Genomic DNA, 27,052 nt, shown 5'->3' with positions numbered 1-27,052 from the left:
CCGACCATGGTGTGGAGGCGTTCGAAAAGAAGCATGGAAGAACAAAAGGATGAAGTGGCCTCAGGCAATGTGGGATAACAGAGGTCAGACAAGGATCTAAAGCAGAAGAACAAGAGGAAGAAGATAGAGGGAGCAACAGAAGCAAGGAAGAGGAATCACCTAGTTAGTATCATTGAATTATCCTTATTCAACCATGTTGGCTCTTAATAACTTGTACTGTACTGTCATTTGCTAGTAGCTAGGATAAACTGCCATTTGTTTCCTAGCTAGGACAAAACAATGTTAAGTGTGTGGTAAGATCACCACTAATGAGAAGTGGTGATCACATCTTTAGGCGTTTGCAACCAAACAGCGTGTTTAGGGCTGAAATTCGAGCCGAGTCGAGCCAGCTCGGCTCGACTCGCTAGAGCTCGTTTAGTTAACGAGCTAGCTCGACTCGGCTCGTTACTATAAGGAGCTCAAATCCAAGATTGGCTCGACTCGTATAACTCACGAGCTGCCTCATTTAGCTTGTTAAGCTTGTTAAAGATATGAACATAAAACCTCAAATATGATAAAAATGATTATGTATATATTAAACATATACATCGCCAAACAATTGTAATTTCCTTGTAACGCAGGAGTCTCTTGGGTGGCTGGGCCTTCAATGGTAGGGCCATGTGTTGTGTGCCTGGGATGCGGGGTGCTGAGTGGCTGGTCTCTTTTTGGATTGGGAGTGGCCGATCTTTTGTACCGATCCTAACGAGTTACACGAGTACTCGTAAGATTGACTCGTTTAACTCGCTCTATAAACGATCTTAAACTAAAGCTCGGCTCAACTCGTTATTCTTCGAATTCAAGTCAATTCGAGCCGAGTCACGAGCTACTCGTTTAGCTCGCGAGTTGCAGCCCTAAACGTGTTGCTTGTTTACCGACAACGGTGCAGGCAACCAAATAACGTGCTGACTAGTTGATTCCCTCATGCAGAAAACCTAATGTAGGCAACCAAACTACATGCATATGTTGGTTTTTAGCATGCATTTGCCCAACTAGGCTCAACTGGGACAAGTATGTAAAATGCTAAAAAACAGAGATGTGAACCAAACACGCCCCAAAATGATATAGAGGCCGGGGTAATCATTGTTTTCTGAATAAAGAAAAACATACGTGTTTTACTCCTCTACTTCGGAAATAACTGACGTGTTTCTACTTTGAAGTAAATAAAACCGGGCCAGTTATTTCCGAAAGAAGGGAGTAGCATTTTGTTTAAAGAAATTTCGAGCGGCAGTGCAGCACTGGTTGAAATGGGGCTAAAAAACGCCAGAACCCGACGGCACGTTCCCCATTCCCCTTATCCAGAGGCGGCTCCCTCTCTTTCCCCTCTGTAAAACCCCTCGCGCAGACAGCGGCAATGGCGATGGCGTCGCCGCCAGCCTGCTCCCTCCTCCTCCCGGCCATTCCATCCGCGCCGGCCTACGCTAGTGTCCCACGAGCGCCCCGGTTCCTCACCTGCCCCCGCGCTGTAACGGCCCACCGACCCCTTCCCACGGCCTCCTCACCTAAGGTCGCGGCGCCCGCCGCCATCGAGATCCCAGAGGAGTACGCGGATGATGTCGAAGCGGTGAACATCGCGGTGGACGTCACTCAGGTGCGCTGTCTATTCCCATCCTGATTGTGTTTCCTGCTTCGTCAGAGTGGTATGGGAGGCCACTGAAGCCATTAAGATTTTGTATTATGGTCTAGGGGAAGTGGGGGTTCGCTGCATTGTTACGGAATATTTGGATACATTTTTGTAATACTTGATTAGACTGTGAACATCTTCTGTGGTCACCAAAAACATGGATTTTAAATATCGATAGAGGCCCTATTTTACTCTCCGAAGCAATCTATGTGAGGGATATTGGGCTAAATCCCAGTTTATTCTGTCTATCCTGTTGATCAGCTAATTGGAAAGACCCCAATGGTATACCTAAATAATGTCGTTGAAGGTTGTGTTGCGAACATTGCCGCAAAGCTCGAGTACATGGGGCCTTGCCGAAGCGTCAAAGACAGGTATACATCGTTATCACACTATGTATTGGAGTGCTGTTTGTGCCGCTTCTCACTCAATATGTTTTCCAGGATTGCATTAAGCATGATTAGTGATGCAGAAGAGAAAGGATTAATTTCTCCAAACAAGGTTTGATTGTCCATATATGCTAAATTGTAAGAGTATTGTCACCATGAAGGTACTAAATTATGCAGATATTGTATACATTTGCAGACCATTTTGGTAGAACCAACTACTGGGAATACTGGTATAGGACTAGCTGCAGTAGCTGCTGCTAGAGGATACAAAATGATAGCAACTATGCCTTCATCGATAGATGTTGAGAGACGCATCCTTGTACGTGCATTTGGAGCAGATATTGTGTTAACTGATCCTACAACAGGACTAAAAGGAGCTGTTGACAAAGCTGAGGAAATAGTTTCGAAGACACCGAATGCATACATGTTTCAGCAATTCAACAATTCAGCTAACAGTGAGGTTGAGACTTCGGGCCATTATCATTTACTCATATGCTATCTGTGACACGGCACATGTGAAATTCATTTGCCAACTTCTTTAAATGATCTATTGAGAAACCACTTGGGTAATTACAGATCCACTTTCAAACCACAGGCCCAGAAATATGGGAGGACACACTGGGTACTGTTGACATACTTGTTGCGAGCATTGGGACTGGCGGCACTATCACCGGCACTGGGCGCTACTTAAAAATGATGAATAGAGATATTAAGGTTTCTAATCTTACTCTCTCATCAAGTAGTTTCAGATTTTAAGAAAATTGCATTAAAATGTTATTGTGTCAACAACTTCACCCATTTTCTGCATATTTTTCCAATATTGTCGCATTACATCTTAATTCTTCTGCTGTCGTTGGTGGATGCTCTCGTTTACTCCATGCTTTAACTTTGTGAAGTGCTTAATGTGAGGAGATATGCAGCTCGTGTTTCCTGGAGGCCAAGGGCCAGTATAAATATACAAAGTACAGGCAGAAGTATACACAAACCCCCTTATAACAATGTTTAATATGATATCCTATACATGGAACTAGTATATGTCTACACTTGAGATCTGAGTGTTGCTCCATTGGCTAGAGGCACCCGTGCTCACACATCCCAGGCCTTAGTTGGAAATAGCTCACCGGTCTGCTACTAAATGTACTGCTTTACCATTTGCATATTTTGGAATTTAGGTGAATTTGCATGCACTACTATTTAACTTACATGAGCGTACAAGGCTGATATCAATATATCCATGATTCATATGATCTACAGATTTAGCATATGGCCTAACATTCCATAACCTGAAATTGTTTGACAGTGTTCATGTATTTTGTAGTCAAATTTAATATATTATAACATTTGTGTTGTCCTGTCATTATCAGGTCATCGGGGTAGAACCTGCTGAAACTAGTGTGATTTCTGGCGACAAGCCAGGTAAATTTAATAGCACTTAACAAATGGATGTATTTGAGATATGAGCTTATTGAATACAACTTCCTTGGAATTGACGCCTTAATGTCACAACAACAGGTTATATTCCAAGCATACTAGATGTTCAGCTCCTTGATGAGGTTGTGAAGGTCTGGAATGCAACTCTAGTATTCTGTTTAGTTGACTCTTCACAGTTCTTGTCAGCTGTTATGTTGATTATGGTTGTTGAACTTGCAGGTTACCACTGCAGAGGCAGTTGATGTTGCAAGGCTACTTGCACTAAAAGAGGGCTTGCTGGTAAGGAAGTGCACAACCAAATAGATTATTATCGAGTTATCAGTTTGGCATTCACATGGGTTGTTTGTTTTCACAGGTTGGCATTTCGTCAGGTGCTGCAGCAATTGCTGCTATAAACGTGGCCAAAAGACCTGAAAATGCTGGAAAGCTGATTGCGGTGAGATATTTCCGTTGATTTGAACATGTTGCCATTCTGGCATGGCTACCGGTTTATAGATGTCCTCCTATAACCCACTCACCAGATGGTTAATGACATGAATTTGCAGGTTATCTTCCCCAGCTTTGGAGAAAGATATATCTCTAGCATTTTGTTCCGGCCGATATACAACTCTGTTCGAAGAATGAGGAAGAGATGACTGACTTCACCCACTCCAAGAAAGACGAATCCGACAGGTTTCCACAGCATGACAAACATAACACATCAAGCAGGGCTGAGGTGTAGAATGCTCCGGCAGCAGAAGGGCACGGGTCGTAGAAGTTTGAAATATGGGCGGAGTTGCTGCCGAGTGGGCTGCAGGACTGCATGAACTTGGTTCCATAAAAACCCGAGGGAAGGGAAAATCATGAGTTGTTGTATACTGTATTATCTGCCTCAAACGTTTGGAACTCGGTGAAACATGCAGAGCTAGATGCGGTAGTTCGCTTAGGATCTTTGTTTGAGTAGTCTAGGGCCTGGAACAAAACAGACTTGTCATCTGATATTTGACTGATCTCACTAAATGGTCTCCTATCTTAGTTGGTGATTGGTTCGTTCAGATTGAGCTCGTGAGTTACTCCATCCGTCTGGAAATACTTGTCCTCGAAATGATTGTATCTAGACTTATTTTAGTTATAGATACATCAATTTTATTCAATTTCTAGGACAAGTATTTCCGGACGGAGGGAGTACGTTTTTGGGTTCAAACAAATGGTTCTGAATATTGCATACTCTCTCCTTTGCGGTTTGTAGTATGAATCGTACTCCCTCCGTCCCAACTACTAAATCAAAGACAGTTATTTTGGGACAGCCACCAAGGTTATATCGGTAAAAAAAATCTAACATTTGAAAATTTTAATGGTGTTTTTTGTTGTTGTGATATATAACTTGCATTTTGTTCTGTCAAACTAACGATATTGAATACGAGTGATTTCTGTTACCTCTGCTGTTCTTTGTATTGTAATGTGTTCTTTGTACTATAGTGACAGTAAAGTTCTTTGTACTGTAATGACAGTTGATAGATTGAACATTTGTATTTACGTTCTTTGTATTGTAATGTGTTCTTTGTACTATAGTAACAGTTAAGTTCTTTGTACTATAATGACAGTTAATAGATTGAACATTTGTACTCCCTCCGTTCCGAATTACTTGTCTTGGATTTGTCTAGATATGGATGTATCTAGACTTATTTTAGTGCTAAATACCTCCATATCTAGACAAATCTAAGATAAATAATTTAGAACGAAGGGAGTAGTAAATACGTGCACGCATTTCCTTCGGCTGCGGCTTAAGGCAATTAGGGTTGTTTGCCTCCTGTCGGCGGCACGGCAGGTTTATAATGACAGTTGATTAATAGATTGAACATTTGTTGTAAACACGTACACGCATACCCTTCCGCTGCAAGTTAAGGCAACTAGGTTGCTCGCCTCCAATCGGCGCCATCTTAGGATCTATCCTGTCTCCTGTGGCCTTAGGCCATGGGACGCGATGGATCTCAGCCCCTTGCCGGTAGAAAGGCTCCAACTCTGTTTTAGGTGTCCTTTTTTTGTTTGTTTAGACTTTATATTTCGCTCAGGAAGACGAGACAACAACAGTTCTCCGAAGATGAAATAATGTTCTCTCTGCCTAGCCCCGGCCTCGGCGGTGCGGCTAGCCTCACCGGAGGGCATGTTGAGATGTGTCTCCGGTGGAACCCATAGGATTTGGTTGGTGTTTGTCTTCAGTGGATCTGCTTACATTCGGGCTTCATTTGTCTACATTCGTGTGCCTGCATATTGCTATTCTGGTGCGCTGATTCTATGGGATTCTAGCACGATAATTTCTCGACTGTCTACTAAACAAGGTTTGCCCAGCTCCAGTGATGAAGAGGTGATGACGGCGGCGCGCCTTCGACTCGCTGTAGTGACTATAGATATTGCTAGGTGGTATATGGAACTGGACATTTTTTTACTTCTGATGTTCTCAGCAGGACAGTTGATGGATAGAAAGTTTCTGAAATAAAAGAGATGAATGAATTTCTATTTTTATTTTTAAGAAAGAAACGAACAAACCCAGTAGTACTGCAGATATAACAAAATAATCCAAAGTCCAAACGCTCATTCGTGGGACCCATCGGCAGGGACCGATTTGGCGGCGCGGGTTCCTGATTTCTCTAGCTCGCCGAGGCGCCGACGAAGGCCTGCACCCTGCAGCAAAGCCAGCCACTACCGCAGCGAAGGCCCCGGCGACGGCATAGACTACCTACCTTCCTACGCCCGCGCGGCCGCCTCTGTCGCTGCACCCGCCCCGCAACTCGCCAGCGGTGATTCGGTCGAGCCGAACATGTCGGCGTCCGATATGCCCGACGAGCTGTGGGCGCGCGTCCTGGAGCTCGGCGCCGCCTCCGCCGCGCTGGGGTTCCGCGACCTCTGCTGCCTCGCCATCGCCTCGCGCCGCCTCCGCCGCCTCTCCCTCCACCCCTCCCTCTGGTCGGCGCTCCTCTCCCGCGACTTCCCCTCCCAATCCCAGCCTTCCTCCTCTTCGCAGCAGCAGCAGCCCGATCCCAAATCCCTCTACAGGACCAAGTAGTTTCCCGTCCCCGCCTCTTCGTTCAGATTATTTATTTATTCCCCCGTCTGAGCGCGTGACTTGTGCTCCGCTGCAGGTTCGAGAGGCACAAGCTGCGGATGGCGGAGGCGAGGCGGCGGGCGGTGTACGAGGCGGAGGGGCGGGTGGTGGCGTGCCGGAGGCGTCTCACGGAGCTGGAGGAGTCGATGTGCGCCGAGGGGGATAGGATGAAGGCCACCGCGCAGGAGCTGGACAGCCTCGAGAGGGTCAGGTTGGTTCTGATTCCTCACCTGTGTTTTCTCTTCTAGAGTGAATTTCGCTCTTGATGCTATAAATCATATGCGATGTGGTAACCGGAAACAGCAAATTACCTGAGTAGCTAATGCAGAGGGTAGAAAGACGCTTGGTATTATCTGAAGTTGGCACGTTGGGAATGACAATTATCCAATTATCCCCTAATATAATTGGTCCTGAACTGGCCGTAGCATGTATAGGCAACAGTAGGTATTGCTCAAGACAGATGCTGGCATGATCCATTGAGCTACTTCTCTACACATAAGCTGGACTGAGATTGTCCCGCCCTTCCAATTTAAGGCCTCTTATACGCCACCCATTATCAAACAGCCCCTTGTACCCCTGTCTAGCAGCCAAGACTTGCTCTGAAGTCGGAGCGATAGCTTCCATGTTTATTTGAGCTGCTTATCTGTGCAAGAGCTGGTCCGACGTAGTCTCTTGGCTCAAACATTCAACAATAAACAGCTGCTTTTGCTGCCTTTAGACCTGAAAAGGGAAAATTATCTCACATCAATGCTCTATGGTTGTTATAACTTGGAATGATCCATTAAATTTAGACATCTTTTTTATTTGGTTGTATGTATCAGGGTAAAAAACCACTGTTTACAATTTTAGTTGACGGAGTGCGGAACAATTGTACTCCCTCCGTTCCTAAATATAAGTCTTTTTAGAGATTCCACTACAAATTACATACGGATGTATATAGACATATTTTAGAGTGTAGGTTCACTCATTTTGCTCCGTATGTAGTCCATAGTGGAATCTCTAGAAAGACTTATATTTTAGGAATGGAGGAAGTACCTTATTTGGCAACATTCTGGCCTGTTCTGGTTGTGCATTAACATGAAAACAAAGTTAAATGATACCTATTATAAATAATGGGTAGTGTTGAGTTGTCACGTTCTGCACATGTGTTCTCATTGTTTCTGTTGTAACTTCACATCCTAGTCTTTAGGCCTTATTATCCTGAGCATGATCCAAGCATGCAGGATCCACGTCTCTCTCCCATGTATATGTACCATGGCACTCAGTGAATATAAGGTGTGCGTCAATCATTCTTCAACTTGGTAATTAGAACCATGTCAACCAGCCCCACTCACTCCTCCTTTGAGACCCTTCCTTCCTGTCACCAGCGAGGGCGGCGAGCTTCCCGCCGCAGACCTTTCTGCTGACGCTGCTGTGCGCCCATGCGCTCCGGCTACCGAGGATCTTTCCCAGACGGTTAGTCTTCCACTTTCTGCCCTCCCTCCAGGCCGCCTCCTCTTCGGTTGCTCTCTGCTGCCGCCGACCCTTCCTCCTCCATCCCGTCCATCTACGGGCTGAACATCATTGGTGTTATTGACTTCACGTTGGCTCTTAACAGCACCAATTTCTCCCGATGGCGTTCTTTCATCAACATGTTACTCAGCCGCTACCATGCACGCAACCACGTCCAGGTGGGCACTGCTGACCGGCTCTCTAATCCGATCTGGAGAGACGACGACGACACCATAGTGATGTGGTTCTTCACCACCATTTTCGGGGACCTCGACATTGTCGCCCCGGTTGACTCGGCGGCGTACACAATTTGGACTCTCCTCCACGAGTACTTTGAAGCAGGAGTTACGGCCGACTGTCTGCGGCTATTTGTCCATCAACGAGTATTGTGGACGCCTATAAGGCATCTCTATGGCTCTTTCCGACATCCAGTCATCGATCAGCTACTGCACACTTACATTGCAGATGCTTGACGAACTCGAAAAGAAATTCGAGATGCAGGCCGCGATTCTCCAATCGACCGCCCCCTGCCTACCTTTGTTCAAGACTGTTCATGCCTTGTTCTCGCCGGAATCTCCATCAACAAGCGCGCCCGTGCAGAGGGCTCGCAGTTCCTTGCCGTCCACTCCGACGATGACCGCGGCGATTGTGGCGCCGATTGTGGCGGTGCTCGATAGGGCGACCGGGCTCCCAACGGTGACGGTGGCCTTGGGCATGGTCACGGAGATGCTCCCGGTGGTCGCAGCGCTGGGCAGCAGCCCTCGCTCGGTTACTTTGCTCATATAGGATGCCCTTCCCTCCACCCCGCGCACCCTAGATATGATCCAACTCTACTAGGGTCTTCGGTCCTCAGACCTGGCATCCAACACGCCTATCCGGTGATGTACCCGGTGCACCGGCTCTGCCTACGCTCGCTCCCTACAGGACCACGCCGCCATGTTCCATGTTGCACCAAGCCACGACTTGCCCTTTCCTCCTCAACCCGAGTGGTTCATGGACATGGGGGTGGCCTCACACGCCGGTAACAACCCAGGTATATTGACCTTGTCTTATTCCCCTTTAGCTCGTTCTACTAGTCATATCGTTGTTGGCAAAACGTCTTCCAATCATTGGTACCGGCAATGCTCACCCCCTCCCCCCCCCCGCCGCGACCGTTCCATCTCTCCCAATCTTGTCAAAAAATTAGTTTATGCTCGCAAATTTACTCGTGACAATCTATGTCAGTTGAGTGTCATCCTTTTAGCTTTTGCGTGATGGATCTACCAACCAGGGCAAATCTTCAATAGCCACGGCGACTTATATTTCTTCTTCAACAATAATAACGGTGCATCATCATTAGCACTCACCGTCTCCTCGTAGGGCCTATGGCACCGATGGCTCGGCCTTCTCGGTTCTGCTACTATGGCTCAAGTGGAACCGATGCCTTCTCACTTATGCCTTCTCACAAAAGCCACTCAATTGAACGTAGATTGTCATGAGGAAATTTGCGAACTAAAATTAGTTTTTTTTCACAAGACTGGGAAAGATGAGGATGGAAAAGGGGGGTGAGGCATGCCCCATTGCCGATTGCGATATGACTAGCAGAGCGAGCTAAAGGAGAATAAGATGAGGTCAATATACCTGGGCCTGACGACGTGCGAGGCCGCCCCCTTGTCCATGAACCACTCAAGTTGAGGAGGAAAGGCCGAGCCATGGCTTGGTGCAGCATGGAACATGGTGGCGTGGTCCCATCCGTAGGAAGCGGGCGTAGGTGGAGCTGATGCATCGCGGTACATCACCAGATAGGCGTGGTGCTGGACGCTTGGGCAAGGACCCGACAGAGTTGGGCAGTATCCATGGAGCATGGGGTGGAGGGAAGGGCATCCCCATATGAACAAAGTAGTCGAGCCAGGGTTGTTGCCCAGTGTTGCGATCACCGTGAGCACGACCACCGCCGCCGTTGGGAGCTCGGTCGCGCTGCTACTTCGCTCCTATGGGATGCCCTCCAAACCGCCCAACTCTGTTGGGGTCTTTGGTCCTCGCCCCGGCGTCCAACACCACGCCTATCTGGTGATGTATCCCGGTGCATCGGCTCCGCCTACGCCCGCTCCCTATAGGACCACGTTGTCATATTCCATGTTCCACCAAGCCACGGCTCGGCCTTCTCTCCTAATCACGAGTGGTTCGTGGAAACGGGGGTGGGCTTGCATGTCGCCAACTACCCAGGTATATTGACCTAGTCTTATTCCCTTAGCTCATTCTGCTAGTCATATTGTTGTCGGCAAAATGGCTTCCAGTCATTGCTACCGGCAATGCTCAATCCCTCCTTGACCGTTCCATCTCTCCCATATACCCACCTCTCCCAATCTTGTTAGAAACTTAGTTTATGTTCGCAAATTTACTGGTGACGATCTATGGTCAGTTGAGTTTGATCCTTTTGTCTTTTGCGTGATGGACCTAGCAACCAGGGCAATTCTTCTGAGGGGCAATAGCCACGGCGACTTGTAACCCTTCTCTAGCAAAAGCAAGACGCATCATCAGCAGCACTCACCTCCTCGTAGGACACCTATAGTCCCGATGGCTCGGCCATCCCGGTGATGCTACTATGGCTCATTTTCCCTTGGTGCCATAGGTCCTACGATGAGACGGTGAGTGATGTTGATGGTGCGCCACCGTTATTGCCGAAGAAGGGATACAAGTCGCCGTGGATATTGCACCTCAGAAGAATTGCCCTGGTTGCTAGGTCCTTCTCGCAAAAGCCAAAAGGATCAAACTCAACTGAACGTATATTATCATGAGTAAATTTGCGAATAGAAAATTATTATTTTGACAAGATTGGGAGAGATGAGGATGGAACGGTCAGGGAGGGGAGGGGGGAAAGGTGTGCCCCATTGCCGGCCATGATATGACTAGCAAAGCGAGCTAAAGGGGAATAAGACGAGGTTAATATACCTGGGTTGTTGGCGGCGTGTGAGGCCACCCCCTGTCCATGAACCACTCGGGTTGAGGAGGAAAGGCCGAGCCATGTCTTGGTGCAGCATGGAACATGGCGGCATGGTCCCATCTGTAGGGAGCAGGCATAAGTGGAACTGATGGATTGGGGTACATCACCGGATAGGCGTGGTGTTGGATGCCTGGGCAAGGATCGAGGACCCTGACAGAGTTAGGCGATGAATATGGAGCGCGGGGCAGAGGGAAGGGCATCCCCATATGAACGAAGTAGCCGAGCCAGGGTTGCTGCCCAGCGCTGTGACCAGGGCCGCCGCCACAGTTTGCACTGAGCTGGCCGCCACAGCCGCTGTTGGGAGGCCGGTCACCCTGTCGAAGCACCACCACGATCGTCGTTGGAGTGGATTGCGAGCCCTCCGCATGGGCACGCTTGTAGATGGAGATTTTTGGCAATGATGAGGCATGAATAGGCTTGAGCGAAGGCAGGCAGATGAATGGGCTCGAGCATCCGCAGTGTAAGCGTGCGGTCGTTGACCGGCGACTGGACGTCAAAAAGAGCCGTGGTGATACCTTGTAGGCATCGGCAATACTCGTTGATGGACAAATCACAGTGGACAGTCGCCCAGAACTCCTGCTCGAGGTGCATGGTGAGGCTAGCGTCGCTATCGAAGAAGTACTAGTACTTGTGGAGGTGACTCCAGATCGTGTACGCCGTCGACTCAGCCGGAGCGATGATGTCGAGGAGGTCCTCGACAATGGCGGCTAAGAAAACACATCACTATGGTGTTGTCGTCCTCACGCCAGACCGGATCAGAGAGTAGGTCAGCATCGTCTACCTGGATGTGGTTGTGTAAATGGTAGCGGGTGAGCAACATATTGATGAAGGAATGCTAGCGGGAGAAATTGATGTTGTCGAGAGCCAGCTTGAAGTCCGGTGATGTTTAGCCCGTGGATGGAAGGGATGGACCGGCGGCAGCAGGGAGCGACACAAGAGGAAGCGGGCTGGAGGGGTTTGGTCGGAGGGCAGAAAGTGGAAGACTAGCCGTTTGGGAAAGATCATCGGTAGTTGGAGCAAGAGGGCGAGCATTAGCATCACTAGCGGAAAGGTCCATGGCGGGGAGCTCGCCGTCCTCGCTGGTGATGGGAAGGGTCTCAGAGGAGTGAGTGGGACTGGTCGACATTGCTCTGATTACCAAGTTGAAGAATGATTCACGCACACCTTGTATTCCGTGAGTGCCATGGTACATATGCATGGGAGAGAGACATGGATCCTACATGCATGGATCACGCTCAGGGTAAGGCCTAAAGGCTAGGACGTGAAGTTACAACACATATACGGAACGTGACAACTCAACATTCAGTCCAATACAACCATATCTGACAAAGTAGAACACCAAGAAACATGTAGATATTCAGTCCAATACAACCATATCTGACAAACTAGACTGCAGTGACCCCTTCACCATTTCTTACATGCATTTAGGTTTTTGTTAAACCTACCCCAACTTGTTTGGGACTAGAGGCTTTGTTGTTGCTCCTGTTGCCGCCGCTGTTGTTGTTTATTTAGGTTTTTGTTAAAGGTGTTGCTTCAGTGGCTCGAGCAACCGTCCTGTCGTATGAAGGAGACAAGACAAATACAAACTTGTGAAGCAGCTCATTAGGAATTTAGGATAATGGACAATGCTTATGAATGCAATCGGGTTTGTTTTAACTTTTAAGTATTGATGTCTTAACATGCTTGTACAGAGTTAAAAAACAAGGTTTATTTATAGTTCAGCAGGCAATAAGCTATACAAAATACTCCATTATCTGCTCACCTGACAAAAACAAATAATCTCTGCAATCCTTCTCAGCCAGGGAAACTGAAGGTTTAGACATCAGTATAAGAATACATCTTTTTCGCGATTTTTTACTTATTCTGGTATGTTTCAGCACTCCTCATCAGTATATACTGATAGTCCAATTTATTGTTGTCGTGAGATGTTGACAGAAGAGCTTCGGTGGCATTAAACGTGTGGCAACCACAAGTTGTTCATGGGCGTCAGAAACAGTTGGTTCAGCAATGCACTGTTCCTGTTGATTCTCGTCTTAGTGCTCTACACATGGAGCTGAAAGTTTGTAAGCAACAAATAGCAACTTACAAGAATGCTTACGTATGTCATCTTGATTTTGGTAAAATTGCAAATGGTTGACAAGGCTAGCCCTCACCATAGTTGTGCTTTTGGTTCTTTGCTAGAACAAGGAGAAGCTCAAGTTGAATGAGTATGAGGAAGCATTGAGACGAGTTAAATATCATCCTATGCAGAATAGTAGTGATACAAGCGCATCTGGTAATGAGCCACAAGCAAAGCGGAAGAGACTGAAGTAAGACCCATTGTTCACCATCGGATCTTCATTTGCCTCAAGGTACCGCTAAGTAGCTGTCCGTAGCTCTTGATAGCCTCGGCCATATTATGTTTCCTTTTATGCCATTTCTTATTAGAATTTGCATTCGCGTTCACCCTCGGCACATTTTGCTTTCAAGATAGAAGAGCATCGTGTCTCACTTGCACGTACATAGTTCATTATTAGCATAGTTCGAATGGATAACCGGCAACGAGGAAGATATGTGGCCTTTCGGAACTGTTCACAGTATCAGTTTTTTTTCCAACTTTTTGTGCAGATAAAGGCATCCGCAGTGCAGCAAGTGTCAAGATATTCGTTTCGGGGAAAAGAGTCCAAATGCACTGTGGATTCTTCGTCGGTTCATTTGTTTGGGCATGTGTGCGCACATGATGTAGTACGTGGCATTGTTCCTTTCCAGGCAGAATGAACGAATGAAGCTCGACTGATCCCTTCCAATTGCCGAAAGAATCTTATCCTTTTCTTTTGGCGGCAAAAAGGCTATTTCCCCACCAATTGCTGCCGAAAGAATGTTATTCCCATCGAATGTGTACCGTGCAGCCGCCAGCTACTCCGTGTGGACGCCAGCTATTTTCAGAGCAGAATAGTCCGGCCCTGGTGCTTGCCCGTCACGAAATTGTGGGCGGTCGACTATTCTATCTACAGAAGAAGGACGACTGGTCCGATTGGATTTCTTCAGCTGACCGTTGGTTTCTAGAGAGCGTGCTGTATGAAACTGTTGGCTCGGTGCTCTTCATGTTGCCTTGCGTTTCGGGTTTGGAGATGTGTGTTAAGTACTCCCTCTGTTTCTAAATATAAGTCTTTTTAGAGATTTTACTAAGGACTACATGCGGAGCAAAATGGATGAATCTACACTCTAAAACATGTCTATATACATCTGTATGTAGTTTGTATTGAAATCCTATAAAGACTTATATTTAGGAATGGAGGTGGTATAACTCATTCATTTGTATCCTAGTACTAAGCGGTCAGCTACTCTTAAAAGCATCCTCGTCCATGACGAGTGATGAGCAGCCTCTGTAAACCTTTTGTGACTCTTAATTTGGATTTTTGACTTAAGATTCATCATTCACTCGGTCTCGATACCATCTGAGAAGTTATTAGAATATGTCAGCCAGTTGACCAAAGAGCCTCAATTAACTAGAAAAACAATAGACGGTGCACGTACAACGTTCCACACATGTCCTCGTGCGAGGCGGCGGCGGAGAAGGGTCGCCGGTCGCGTTCGAGGCCGCGTGAGGCGGCAAGGCCGGCATAGCACGCTCCCGGTAGCGATGCCGAAGGCCACGAAGCAGTTGCTGTCAGGCACAGCAAAGCCGAAATAATCACTCGTCACGCGTCGGACGTGAGAGCATCTACAGCGCCCTGACCCCTCATACGCCCGCGGACACTGACCTAGCACGTCTTAAATTTGCCTCTTTACATCCGTGTATCTCATATCCAATATTCTATGTCCATACTACGCATGCACGTGATGAACTACTCTACGTGATCAAACAACGTACAAAGAAATTGGCATGAAACGAAGAATGAAATGCACATAAACTCACTTTACATCATCCAAAAGATCGGCACAGTTCATCGTCGGACAAGTTCAAACAGTAAAAACGATAATCAAACATAAATAGAGACCTTCTTCACCACTTCCTTGCCGCCGGCTCTTTGCCCTTCCGATCTCTGGCGCTGCTGTAGGAGTCCATGGCTGATGGAGGATCGTTCGATTCGTCGGATGAGGAGACGTGGTCGTCGGAGGAGGAGGAGGAGGAGTTGACGATGACGAGGCCCTTGAGGCGCTGGATGACTCGGTCCTGCTGGCGTCTGAGCTTGGCCAACCGAGCCGCCTCCGCTGCCTTCTCTGTCGCCTCCCGCTCGGACTGCTCGATGGCAAGCCGGAGAGCCTTCGCATTCTTCCGGCGGAGCCGCCGAGCGTCCTTCTCCGCCGCCGTAAGCGATCGTCGGTAGACCCACTGGAGGAGCCGCTCGTCCTCGTCGGGCTCCGCCGGCCCACGCCGGCGACAGACAGAGCTCTCCACAGCATCCCTCTCCCTTGCCCGCCGTCTCTCGCGGCAGGCGGCGAGCACCTCCAACTCCGGCGTGCGCGTGCGAGCCGGCGGGGCATGCACAAGCACCCACAGCTGCCCACGAAGGGGGCAGCCGGCGGGGCGAGAGGACGGCGTAGGGGAGGCACGGATAGCGCCGGCCGCCTGTCGGAGCTGCCCATGGGCCAGGAGGGGCCAGCGCCGGTGTCCGAGATGCGCCAACGGGGAAGCGGCGGCTGCGGCGAGGCTGCAGATCTAGAGTTGCCCCCGGTGTCCACCTTGGACCGCTCCAAGGCGATGCGGAGGGCAAGCTCGTACTCCAGATCCACCTCGTTGTCGGAGCGGTTGCTGGAGCTCGACATTGGCCAGATTCGATCGGAATCGGTGAGGAGAGAGGAGAGGACGGAGCACGAGAGGAGAATGGGTGAGATATGGTTTTGAATCAACGAGGCCGATGGGGTTTCTTATGGGACATCCATGGGGCGGTGGTGGGCCGGGCTTGTCAGACGGACGCGACCGGACATGCCCGGGCCACCCATATCCGCCTCATATTTAGACTGAATATAAAAAGTGCCGGTTAGACCGAACATTTGAGACTCGTTTAAGACGTCCGTTTGAGATTGAAAAAACGTGACTGGACGACCCGTCCGAATGTACGAGACAGATTTGAGCGGTGACCCCAAAACAGGGCAGGAAAAGATCCCGATCGCAAAATAGCCGTGCCGATCGTACCCGCCGGCTTGATCACTCCCCTCCCCGGTCCAAAACAGGACGAGTCGGAGTACGACAACCGCCTCCCCCCCTCCCGCCACCCCCGTCTGAATTTTCCCCGGGCGTCCGGCCGACGTGGCGCGCCTTCCGTGCCGCACCTTCTTCCCGCCGCGCTGTACCTGTTGACCCGGCCGCCCCCCGCTGCACCCGGGCCCCACGCGCTGGCGCCCAGCCTGTCACCCACTTCCCTTCGCCCGTACCCTGGCCCCACCCGTCAGGCGGCACGGTATATAACCCCGGGACCCGACCCGCTCCGCCCTCTCGCCGCACCAATAGCCAATCCACGCACACCCGCTCCCGTCCCGCAAGCCTCGCTCGCCCTGATCCGATCCCCAAATCCCTCGCCGTCGACGCCCCGAATCTCAGCTCCGGTGAGGCCGACCCATTAGCAGGGCGTGACCTCGGCGCGCCCGCCCTCCCTCCCGCCCGCCGCTCCCTCCTCTCCGCCCGCCGTCGTCCCGGTCGCCGGAACCCGACAAGTTGGATATCTAGGAGGCACCGCAGCGTTGCGGCGCCCACCGCGCGGACACCATGTCTGCGGCGCCAGCCGCGTACCCCACCACCAGCCTCCGCGCCGTCGCGTCCGGGAACTCCTTCTTCCCCTGCTCGCACCGCCTCAAGCTTTCCTCCTCGCATCGTTTTAGTAGTAGTAGTATTGGCAATCGTAGTAATTGCCTCTGACGTTTGCCTCCCCCTCGTCGCCCACGACCTTCGGTTCGATCCGCTCCTTGTGCTCGTCCTGAGGATTGTCCGGTTGTGAGGGCTAGGTGCTACATCTCTGCCTTTTGCGTTTGCGCGGGTTTGGTGTCTGTGTTCGATTTCGATCAGCAGGTCCGATCGAAAGAGATTTGGTCTGTTGGAGGTGGTGATTGCTGTCTCTCCAAGGAAAGAGGTATGGGAAATTTGCCTGGTCATTTTTTCTAGTATATGTGAAAATATGCCAGTTTACTCTTCTGGTGGAATTGCAAATGCAATGAAATTGTGTCCATATCAATGATGGAATTACGATTCTTTCGAATATTTATTGTCTTATGCAGTTATACTCGTTAATTATATCATGGAGTGAATGCTTTAGTTGCTTAATAAAATACTACTCGCTTGATCCATATTAATTTTCGCTGCTTTAGTACAACAATTAATATTTGGTTTACCTACTTTGCCAGAAATGTTGACTTAGATCGAATGAACTTAAATATGAGCAATATATGTGCACCTATTTCTATCGTATGGGCTTCTTAACTTCATCTAGTAATCTAGGGTGTGGTCCTTAAGAAGTCCTTTACTTGTTCTATTCTAATTTTTGTTTTTCCCTGCTAAGCAGGAAGTTGTCTTCTGAACTTCGGATTTAGCTTGTGGATGGGCGGACCTTTGGTAGACCGCAGTGCCGAAGGTGTGAGCAGCAGCTCATGTCTCAGCCGCAGCACCTGCGAAAAAGCAGGTTTTGAGCACAGCTCTTGTGCTCTACCTGAAGATGAAAAGTCTGAAGCTGGAATAGCATCTGTGAAAGATGATTTGGTTGTCAAGGAAATCAGTTTGGCTCTTGCTGAGGTGATGCGTGTCTATAATGACAATGATGATGAAGAGACAGATCTGAGTGAAGACTCTGACGAAAATGGGGATTCACTTTCTGTAGAATCAGATTCGGCTGATGATTTGGTTGATATTGACACTGAGGTGGTCACATCGTCAGCCTTAACTGCTGGGAATGCGTCTGAATCATCAACTGGAAATTCAGAGATTGGAAATTCCTCAACCAATGTAAGTATTTGATTGCAGTACACGCATGGACTCTTCCTAATCTGTCTTATCTTGCTAGCCAAAGCGTTTCTTCTTGTCATCTTTTTGCCAAAAAGATTGGCAGTAGGCCAATAGCTATGCGGCTCCTCATATAAAAATGTACTTTTAAGTGTTGGACGCTTAGTTTTTAACATATTGACTCTTGCTTCTTAGAACATATTATTACCTGTTTAGAATTTCGGGTAGCTAAATGTAATTCTGCTCTTATGATTGGCTGCTCCTTTTTCTACCTGTTAGGAGGTATCATAGCTTGTCATTGTATGGGTAAATTGATTGTGTTGATACGATCTTGTCATCTTCGATATTTGTTTGAATTGACCCGAGAATGATGTTGTTATTTTTTTTCTACTCTTATTTCTTAATATATTTTTCATTCATTATTGTCCGGCTGTTGCTCTGAATTCTGAAAATGAGTATGACCCCATAGTGTTATTGCTTGTGTTAAATGTTCTGTTCTCTACTTGGATGGTGATTTGTAACATACTGTATATGCAGGGGACTGAACTGTTGGTTTCTGCAATGAAAGGAAGCCGTGCAAAGCGGGGAATTGTGACAAAGTTGAGTGTTTCATGGGCCCCTGACGTATATGATCCTCCTGTTACTTCTGACTCACACACAGTGAAGCCGCACCAGAGAAGTTCAAGGAAGAGCCACTACAAATACAAGCCCCCAAAGGGCAGCAGCAGCAGCAGCCGCACTAGCAGTGGCAGCAAAAAGGACAAGAAGCATTCTCACCACAGCAGCAGCAGCAGCAGTAAAAGAGATAAGAAACCTTCCCACCGCAGTAGCAATGGTGGCAGCAGCAGAACTGACACTAGTGATCCTCACCATCGGAAGGCATATGGCAGCAGCATTACCAGTAGAACTGATACTAGTGTTCCTGAATATCATAAGTTATCGCCGTGGCAGCCACCGGCTAGTGCCGCAGTGGAAGAAGCCATGCCCCCTGTACCTGTTCTGAAGGCCATGGAACAGATCAAGCGTAGCTCCAGCTGCTGCAAGGAGCCGCCGATAAGCATGAAGGCCATGGAACAGATCAAGCGTAGCTCCAGCTGCTGCAAGGAGCCGCCGATAAGCATGAAGGCCATGGAACAGATCAAGCGTAGCTCCAGCTGCTGCAAGGAGCCGCCGATAAGCATGCTATCACGCCAATTCGTGGCTAACAAGTACAAAGGGATGTTTTCTTTCTTGAGTCAGAACCAACTTGCTTCTTGAGCATATGGCGGGGGCCTCCTGCGCTATTCACAGGCGCGCTTCTGGTTATCAGCAAAGCTTTCATGTTGGATGGTGTTTTGATCTGTGAACTTTTGTTTGGACATCAGTGGACATGGTTTTGAAAATTCTTTGGTTGACGTATGCACGACCTTGAGATTTTAACCTGTCTTTCCTTATTATTAAAATAAAAACTGTTTTGCTCATTTATTTATGTAATATATAAGCATGTTATGTGTGTAATTTCTGTAATAAGCATGCTATGCGTGTGTATTCTGTTTTCTGTTTTGAGTTTGGGCATTATTACATCAGTTAAGCTGATTCCTTCATGCCCTGCAAAAAAAGAGCCGATTCCTTCATGGATCAGATAATGACTGAAGTAAAGTAACACATGGAGGGATGTATGTAACCCATGGTAACAATGTATCTGTGGATGTAACCACTTCCCCAGTGTAAAATGAAAACACAACATTTCAGTAATCTTAGCTTCGGTTCTCGTCTGCTCTTGCTGCGCCAAGCTGTCATCTCTGACCGTCTCCATCCACATGAGAAGCTCAATCGTGCCGACATGAAAAGCTCAATCGTGCCGTCAAAGCCAAGTAATAAGGTTACGAACTTTTGATCGTTGCTTCCAGTTCCGGTCAACCGACGGCACGAGAGCTTTGGACCACGACATGTTCCTCCGCCACCTTTGCCTGGCAAACACGACATGTTCCTCGGTCACCTTTGCCTGGCAAACACGACATGTTCCAGTATGCCGACCTTGGGTAGCCCGAACAAGCCCGTTCTTGCACAGTGTTGGACCTTTGGGACCCCTGTTGCCTGCTGGGGCTGGGAGCACACCATGTGGAGGGTGTAGGACTGAGCATCATGGTGCCCCTGAAGTGGCCATATTGACATAAAGAAACAAGTAAACATTAATCAAACATTTAGGTGCATGTGCATCCAATGATAGTTCCAGATTTGACTTATAAATGGTGTAATGAGTAACGCAACCGGCCTTTATTAACGCAATGGACAGAGACATTTAAACAAGCCATGACAGCAATGCAGTCGCCTTCTCTCTCTCTCTCTCTCTCTCTCTCTCTCTCTTTTAGGTTGATACAACGTCCAGTCTATCACTAATGTAGCTTGTTTTCTAGTTAGATAATACAAGGCACTAGCACTGGAGATGCAGACGACAGGACGCAACATCGAATTCTGGTGAGAAGAGGAGTACCTCGACGATGTAAAATATGTTTCGGTAACATTGGAACCCCCGTGATATGAGAAGTCCCTTTCATCATTTCTGGAACAGTTTTCCATTGAAGGCATCACATCCCCAGGGCCTTGTATAATCAGATATAGGTGATTAAGTACGTTACGCAATCACCAAAAGTCCTAGCAAGAAAAAACTTTCGCCAATAAATCTATGGGAACGAACACGGCCCCTCAGAATGATTTCTTGGTCATATGATTTGCTTGTTATTTTTGTCACTTCAGGGCAATCTGGGCAAAATCTCAAGTTCTTTCACTATGCTCAACTTCTTTTCCTCTTCACCAACATCAGGCTCGTGGTCAGACTGTACCCAGTCAGCTCCCGCACCAATCTTATCTCCTTGATTTCAGGGAGTGAACCATCACTCACCATAAAGAAGCGGGTAAACATTAACCAAACATTTTAAATGCCTAATGCATCCAATGGTAGTTTCAAAATTGACCAATATGTATAGATGGTGTAATCAGCGACGCAACCAATCTTCGATAATGCATGGACAGAGACATTTATAAAAGCTATGACAGCAATGCAGTCGCCTTTTCTTTTAGGTTGATACAACATCCACTCTATCATTAATGTAGCTTGTTTTCTGGTTAGATAACACTATGCACTAGCACTGGAGATGACAGGACGCAACATCTAGTTCTGGTAAAAAAACATTTACCTCAATGATATAAAGTTTATTCCAGTAACATCAGAACCCCAGGTATCTGCACAAGTCCCTTTCACCACTTCTAAACAAAATTCTTTTCAAGGTATCACATCTCCGGCTTTGGATAATCAAATGTCAGTGATTCAGTACGTTAAGCAATCACCAAAAGTCCTTGCAAGAACAATTTCCTCCAATAAACCTATGGAAACGTACACGGTCCCTGACAATGATTTCTCGGCCATATGATTTACTTATAATTTTTGTCACTTCATGGCAATCCGGACAAAATCTCAAGTTCTTTACCACCCGAATGACATGAGGTGCCTTTGTCTTCAGCAACCCATATGCGATGGCTAGCCTCTCACTATGCTCACAAAGTGCAATTTCTTTTTCCTCTTCACCAACATCATGTAGAACGGCTGCAGTCCAAGGCTTGTGGCCAGATCGTAGAACCTGGTCAGCTATTTCCCTCAGTACCACTCTTATCTCCTTTATTTCAGGGTGTGAACCATCACTCACCACAAATTTGTGCAGATAGCCATTTATTTCAATTGAACTACAGCCAGCAACGACAGTAACATTGTTGTCCTTCATCTTTTTCCTCATATACCTCACTCTGTCCCACTGGGAGTTCAACGCATACAAATTGGATAGGAGAACATAGTTCTCTGGATTCCGCGGTTCCAACTCAAAGAGCTTTTTAGAAGCCAATCCTACTATATCAGTTCTGTTCGAGCTTTGACTCGCCACAAGAAGATTCCTCCAAATTACTGAATTTGGTAAGATGGGCATGCCTGTAACAAATGAATAAGCTTCATCCAAAAGGCCAGAACGGCAGAGAAGGTCAACCATGCAACCATAGTTCTCCATTGAAGCTTTAATTCCCATTTCTTGCATAGTAGACCAATATCGCCGGCCATCATCAACTAACCCATTGTGAGCACAGGCTGACAACACACCTATAAAGGTGACATTATTGGGTCTAATCTGAAATATAAACATGAGAATTTAGGAAATAGCTATTATAATGGTTTGCAAAGACTGAGTGCTATGATGATTTCTTGCGAAATGAAGTAGAGAAGGGTTGTGGCATTCTTCCCCTAAAAGGTGCACATCCATCGATTCCCTCATCTATTGTAGTGCTCTGTTCAGAGACCAAGGAAGCTATTAGTTTGAGTTCCTGATTTCCCTGATGCCGACTAGATTGCTTACCGACTTGAGGGAGGGCAGTACAGAGCAGCAGCCTAGGGATAAACAGGAATTCAAGTTAGCTTTTCTGTTTTCTGAATTTTACCCATCTGAGAGTCCTAGTCCCGAAAGGGCGCCTTGGCCATACAGCCTTATCGAAGAACTGATCCAAAAGTTGTGAGCCGACAGAAGGGGAAAGATAGCAGGTTTCAGAAAGGAAATATTCCAATGGTTACATTACCTCCATCCCGGTCAATGACGGGGATTTGTGAAGGTATCAAACTTAAGCTATCTATAGAATGACAAGTTTTGATGTAGCTTCACGTCTACCTACACTAAAGGGTTTCTATAGTATGCCGAACTAGTGACAGTACCAAATGGTCAATGCCTACCTCAAAGGTTTGCATCTATAGAGTTACGAATTGCCTACGGTGAGTGTTCCTTCTGCCCCAATGGTCTACCAAAACGGAAATGCCTTCCATAAGATGATGAAATCGTTTTTCTACCTTCTGCCTCTGAGGTTTCCCTTCTCTTCCAACATTCTTGAAACATGACAATCAAACTATTACATATGAAGGACAAGTCACAAGTAGATTCATTCCATCGCCAAAACTAGACCAGTAAACAATTGCATCGAATGTCAAGTATTGGGAAAGGTACAAGGTGTTTTGGCCACCCCTCAATTCAAGAGAAGAGTACTGATTGAATCAAGAAAAAAATCCCTGTTCCTATCTTTTTACTTGAATGATTAAATGGAAAGTAGTGGCATCCTATTACCCTAAAGGGTAAGTTGTGTTGAAGTCAATCAAAGGCTGAACTACAGTTGCCCTTTCATTCACCTAGAATTTTTGCTTGCTCTTAGGGTGGACCACATCAGAGGTATTGGAACTACGTTTCACATATCCTTTTTTTTCTTAGGAAATACTACGATCCAGTAGCTATAAATAGAAAGCAGAACCTCCTAATGTCTATGCATAGAAAGAAGGAGTCCAAGGACCGATTCATAGACTGTGCTAACTCCATGCGTAGCTTAGGAGATGGATGGGGGAAAAGGCGTCATAGGAAGGAATGATCCAATACATCCAGATAGCCAAGAAAAGACACTTCTCTCGATTGGTCTCCGTCCTCCCGTACCTCCTAAAACAACGGTAGTTTGCTTCTTTTCGTTGAATTGTACCTAGCCCAAGCGCTTATCTATTTAGTACTTTCGAGTATCACGCAACAACTTTGAGTAAGAAAGCAACTTGACATTATGATCCCCGAGAAGAGGATTCATATTATAGTAGGTTTATTTTCCACTTCTAGGTCCCATCCTTTTTTTCGGGAAATAGTTTTTTTCATTTTCCCATCGGCCTAGAATTGCCTTTCCTTCTCCCTTTGATTCTCGTATTATTATTACTTTGGTTACTTAATAGGGGGATGATTCATCGTGTAACCCGTCTCCCCAACAAGTAATAATAACCCATTCCCCCAACGAAGAAGCCAAAGAAATAATAATGATACAAAAATCAAAAGGAGCAGCAAAGAATAGTCAAAAAAAGGAGAATCAAAGGCAATTCTAGGCCGATGAGAAAATGAAAAAAATTCCAAAAAAATATGGAACTTGGAAATGTAAAACAAACCTACTATAATATGAATCCTCTTCCCGGGAATCATAATGCCAAGTTGCTTTCTTACTCGAAAGTTGTTGCGCGGTACTCGAAAGTACTAAACAAATAGGCGCTTGGTCCAGGTACAATTGAATGAAAAGAAGCAAATTACTGTTGTTTTAGGAGGTATGGGAGGGCAGAGACAGATCGAGAAAAGCGTCTTTTCTTGGCTATCCGGATTTATTGCATCATTCCTTCCTGTGACGCCTTTTCCCCCATCCATCTCCTACACTATGCATGAAGTTAGCACAGTCAATGACTCGGTCCTGGGACTCCTTCCTATGTATAGACATAAGGAGGTTCTGCTTTCTATTTATAGCTACTGGATCATAGCATATCATAAGAAAAAAGGATATGCGAAACGTAGCTCCAATACCTCTGATGTGGTCCACCCTAAGAGCAAGCCAAAATTCTAGGTGAATGAAAGGGTAACTGCACTTCAACCTTTGATTGACTTGAACACAACTTACCCTTTAGAGTAATAGGATGCCACTACTTTCCCTTTAATCACTCAAGTTGGATAAAAAGATAGGAACAAGGAATTTTTTTCTTGATCCAATTTACTCTTTCTCCGGAATTGAGGGTGGCCAAAACACCTTGTACCTTTCCCAATACTTGACCTTGGATGCAATTTTAGTGGTTTAATTTTGACGATGGAATGAATCTACTTTTGATTTGTCCTCCATATGCAATAGTTTGATTGTCAGATTCAAGAATGCTGGAAGAGAAGGGAAACCTCAGAGGCAGAAGGTAGAAAAGCAATTTCATCATCTTATGGAAGACATTTCAGTTTTGGTAGACCATTGGGCAGAAGGAACATTCACCGTAGGCAGTTCGTAACTCTATAGATGCAAACTTTTGAGGTAGGCATTGACCATCAGATACTGTTTATAGAAACCCTTTGGTATAGGTAGGCGTGAAGCTACATAAAAAATTGCCATCCTATAGATAGCTTAAGTTTGATACCTTCACAAATCCCCATCGTTGACTGGGATGGAGGTAATCTAACCATTGGAATATTTCCTTTCTGAAACCTGCTATCTTTCCCCTTCTATTGGCCCACAACTTTTGGATCAATTCTTTGATAAGGCTGGATGGTCAAGGCGCCCTCTCGAGACTAGGACTCTCAGGCGGCTAAGATTCGGAAAAGAGAAAAGCTAACCTGAATTCCTGCTTATCCCTAGGCTGCTGCTCTATACTGCCTTCCCTCAAGTCGGTATCTTCTTCCATCATGAAAGTCGGTAAGCAATAGTCTGCAACAGGGAAATCAGGGACTCAAACTAATAGCTTCCTTGGTCTCTGAACAGAGCATTGCACTAGATGAGGGAACGATGGATGCACCTTTTAGGGGGGAAATGCCACAACCTTGGAAAATATCTTGTATAGAATCGATGGACAGACCCCTATTATGAACCAAGCTTTATGTGGAGCAGTTTTACAGTCTTGGCAAATATCTTGTATAGAATTACTTAAGTGCAGTCATCATCAAGAATCATGAGTCAAGTTTATGGTAGCACATTACAAATCTGAAGCTAAACAAAGATGAACTGTCAGTGCATTTCTCCCGTGCAGATTAATGCATATAGCCAGGTTATCACGAAAAGTTGACCGGGTAAACAGAACTATAAACACATCAGTGCAACATTTACCTTAAGCTGGAGCATTCTTGAGAAAAGGCCCAACGCATCCTCTGCAAGCCCATGCATCGCCAGTCCAACTATCATTGCACTCCATGCCTTGGTATCCCTCTCCACCATCGCATCAAAAACCAACCTTGCCCGCTCTATCAGACCGCACTTTGCATACATGTCAATCAACGCGGTGCTCAGCTCAAGATCGACCGTGATCCCCTTCCTGTCTATAAAAGCATGCACCCACCTGCCCAAATCAAGAGCGCCCGCCTTGGTGCATGCCGAGATTACACTAACCATTGTGACCTCATCTGGGTGCACCCCAGCAGCCTGCATGTCCCGAAACAGGTCCAACGCTTCGTTAACCATCCCCACTCTGGAGTACCCGCCGATCATGGAGCTCCACGCGACCAGATTTCTGTCCTCGGCCATGCCATCAAACACGCTCCTGGCCAGCGCAACCTCCTCACACCTGGCATAGAGGTTAAGCAGCCCGGTCTGCACGTAGGGGCTCGGTTCCAGCCCCTGGCGGAAGGCCTGCGAGTGCAGCTGCAGGCCCTCACCAAGAGCCGGCACCGCGGCGCACGCCTTGAGCGCGAACGCGACCGTGAAGCTGTTGGGGGGCGGGGAGCCCGCGCGCAGCATGCGGCGGTAGAGCAGGAAGGCGTCCGCGGTGGGGTTGGTGGGGGTGGCGAGCGCGCGGATGAGGGAGTTGTAGCAGAAGGCGGTTGGCTCGGGGATTTGGTCGAACAGGCTGCGCGCGTACGAGGCCGCCGCGGCGGTCGTGGCGGAGGCGGCGCAGGAGGCGAGCAGCTTGGAGAACGCGAAGGCGTAGGTGAGGCGCGGGAGGCGGAGCCTGAGCAGGCGCGCGTGGGCGCCGCGGAGCGCGCGGAGGCTGCGGCATTGGCAGACCAGCGACACGACGTGGTCTTCAAGGAGGTGGCGCGGGAGCGTGGCGGCCTCGGGCGGTTTGAGCTGGTGATGCATGCGGGGAAAATGGATCCTCCCCCAAAAGAGCGAGCGAGCTTTTTCTTTTCTTCTCACGATGCGTGCGCCGGCGTGGTGAGCTTGCTCTGATGGACTGGGCCGGCGGTTGATCACATGTTGTGGTTGGTCCGGGTCACATATTGTCTATCCCGTTTTTTTGTGATTTTTTATAGGGAAAAACGGTGAATTCCGATGCTTCCGACCGATGGAGCTTACTAAAATGATTGAAGATGGGTTCTTTGATTTGTCAGATTCGGACAAAGAAGTGAATATGATCATGCTCATGAGCATATAAGAGGAAATCGACCGGCAAGTGGAGCATATTCTCAATTTTAAGGGCTCAATCAAAGGGAGAAAAATGATCAATCGGGATAGGGTCTGCCATCCGCCCGCTATATAAACTTCAAGCCTGACAATAGCCGCATCCAACCTCCTTCGATACCTATCTCCTCTCAGCACCACACCCCCATGGCCTCCTCGACCTCCA

The 27,052-nt window shown here is 47.4% G+C and overlaps 4 protein-coding genes across 8 annotated transcripts; 3 read left to right on the top strand and 1 right to left on the bottom strand.

The window, feature by feature from the left end:
• The first annotated feature begins 1,304 nt into the window (after window positions 1–1,304).
• LOC125545123 (cysteine synthase-like) lies at window positions 1,305–4,511 on the top strand. The gene is made up of 10 exons (XM_048708998.1): window positions 1,305–1,627; window positions 1,922–2,031; window positions 2,101–2,158; window positions 2,243–2,506; window positions 2,623–2,760; window positions 3,411–3,462; window positions 3,559–3,608; window positions 3,697–3,756; window positions 3,833–3,913; window positions 4,023–4,511. The coding sequence occupies exons 1-10, from the start codon at window positions 1,391–1,393 to the stop codon at window positions 4,110–4,112; spliced, it is 1,140 nt and encodes a 379-aa protein (XP_048564955.1). The 5' UTR covers window positions 1,305–1,390; the 3' UTR covers window positions 4,113–4,511.
• Window positions 4,512–6,077: 1,566 nt separating this feature from the next.
• Window positions 6,078–14,453, top strand: LOC125545124 (F-box protein SKIP24). 2 transcript variants are annotated; one of them, XR_007299909.1, is made up of 5 exons: window positions 6,078–6,516; window positions 6,597–6,770; window positions 12,969–13,096; window positions 13,215–13,384; window positions 13,641–14,453. XR_007299909.1 is itself a non-coding variant. In XM_048708999.1 (5 exons), the coding sequence occupies exons 1-4, from the start codon at window positions 6,275–6,277 to the stop codon at window positions 13,344–13,346; spliced, it is 711 nt and encodes a 236-aa protein (XP_048564956.1). In that variant the 5' UTR covers window positions 6,084–6,274; the 3' UTR covers window positions 13,347–13,384; window positions 13,641–14,453. The 2 variants fall into 2 exon arrangements, 1 of the variants encoding a protein (XP_048564956.1); XM_048708999.1 differs by having other exon boundaries at window positions 6,084–6,516; window positions 12,969–13,131.
• Window positions 14,454–16,441: 1,988 nt separating this feature from the next.
• Window positions 16,442–19,483, top strand: LOC125545122 (uncharacterized serine-rich protein C215.13-like). Of its 2 annotated transcripts, XM_048708997.1 has the most exons (4): window positions 16,442–17,083; window positions 17,513–17,949; window positions 18,484–18,951; window positions 19,012–19,483. In XM_048708997.1, the coding sequence occupies exons 2-4, from the start codon at window positions 17,548–17,550 to the stop codon at window positions 19,201–19,203; spliced, it is 1,062 nt and encodes a 353-aa protein (XP_048564954.1). In that variant the 5' UTR covers window positions 16,442–17,083; window positions 17,513–17,547; the 3' UTR covers window positions 19,204–19,483. The 2 variants fall into 2 exon arrangements, with proteins under 2 accessions (XP_048564954.1, XP_048564953.1); XM_048708996.1 differs by having other exon boundaries at window positions 18,484–19,483.
• On the bottom strand, window positions 19,479–26,664 carry LOC125545121 (pentatricopeptide repeat-containing protein At2g02980, chloroplastic-like). 3 transcript variants are annotated; one of them, XR_007299905.1, is made up of 3 exons: window positions 25,597–26,664; window positions 20,420–22,097; window positions 19,479–20,079 (listed from the first exon to the last, which is right to left on the bottom strand). XR_007299905.1 is itself a non-coding variant. In XM_048708995.1 (2 exons), the coding sequence occupies exons 1-2, from the start codon at window positions 26,563–26,565 to the stop codon at window positions 21,270–21,272; spliced, it is 1,797 nt and encodes a 598-aa protein (XP_048564952.1). In that variant the 5' UTR covers window positions 26,566–26,664; the 3' UTR covers window positions 19,479–21,269. The 3 variants fall into 3 exon arrangements, 1 of the variants encoding a protein (XP_048564952.1); XR_007299907.1 differs by having other exon boundaries at window positions 21,123–22,097; XM_048708995.1 differs by having other exon boundaries at window positions 19,479–22,097.
• Between the last annotated feature and the right edge of the window lie 388 nt (window positions 26,665–27,052).

Source organism: Triticum urartu, chromosome 3 (assembly GCF_003073215.2).
Source record: "Triticum urartu cultivar G1812 chromosome 3, Tu2.1, whole genome shotgun sequence".
Lineage (NCBI taxonomy): Eukaryota > Viridiplantae > Streptophyta > Magnoliopsida > Poales > Poaceae > Triticum > Triticum urartu.
The sequence above is the reverse complement of the archived record's forward strand: the minus strand, read 5'-3'. Positions and strand labels throughout refer to the sequence as shown.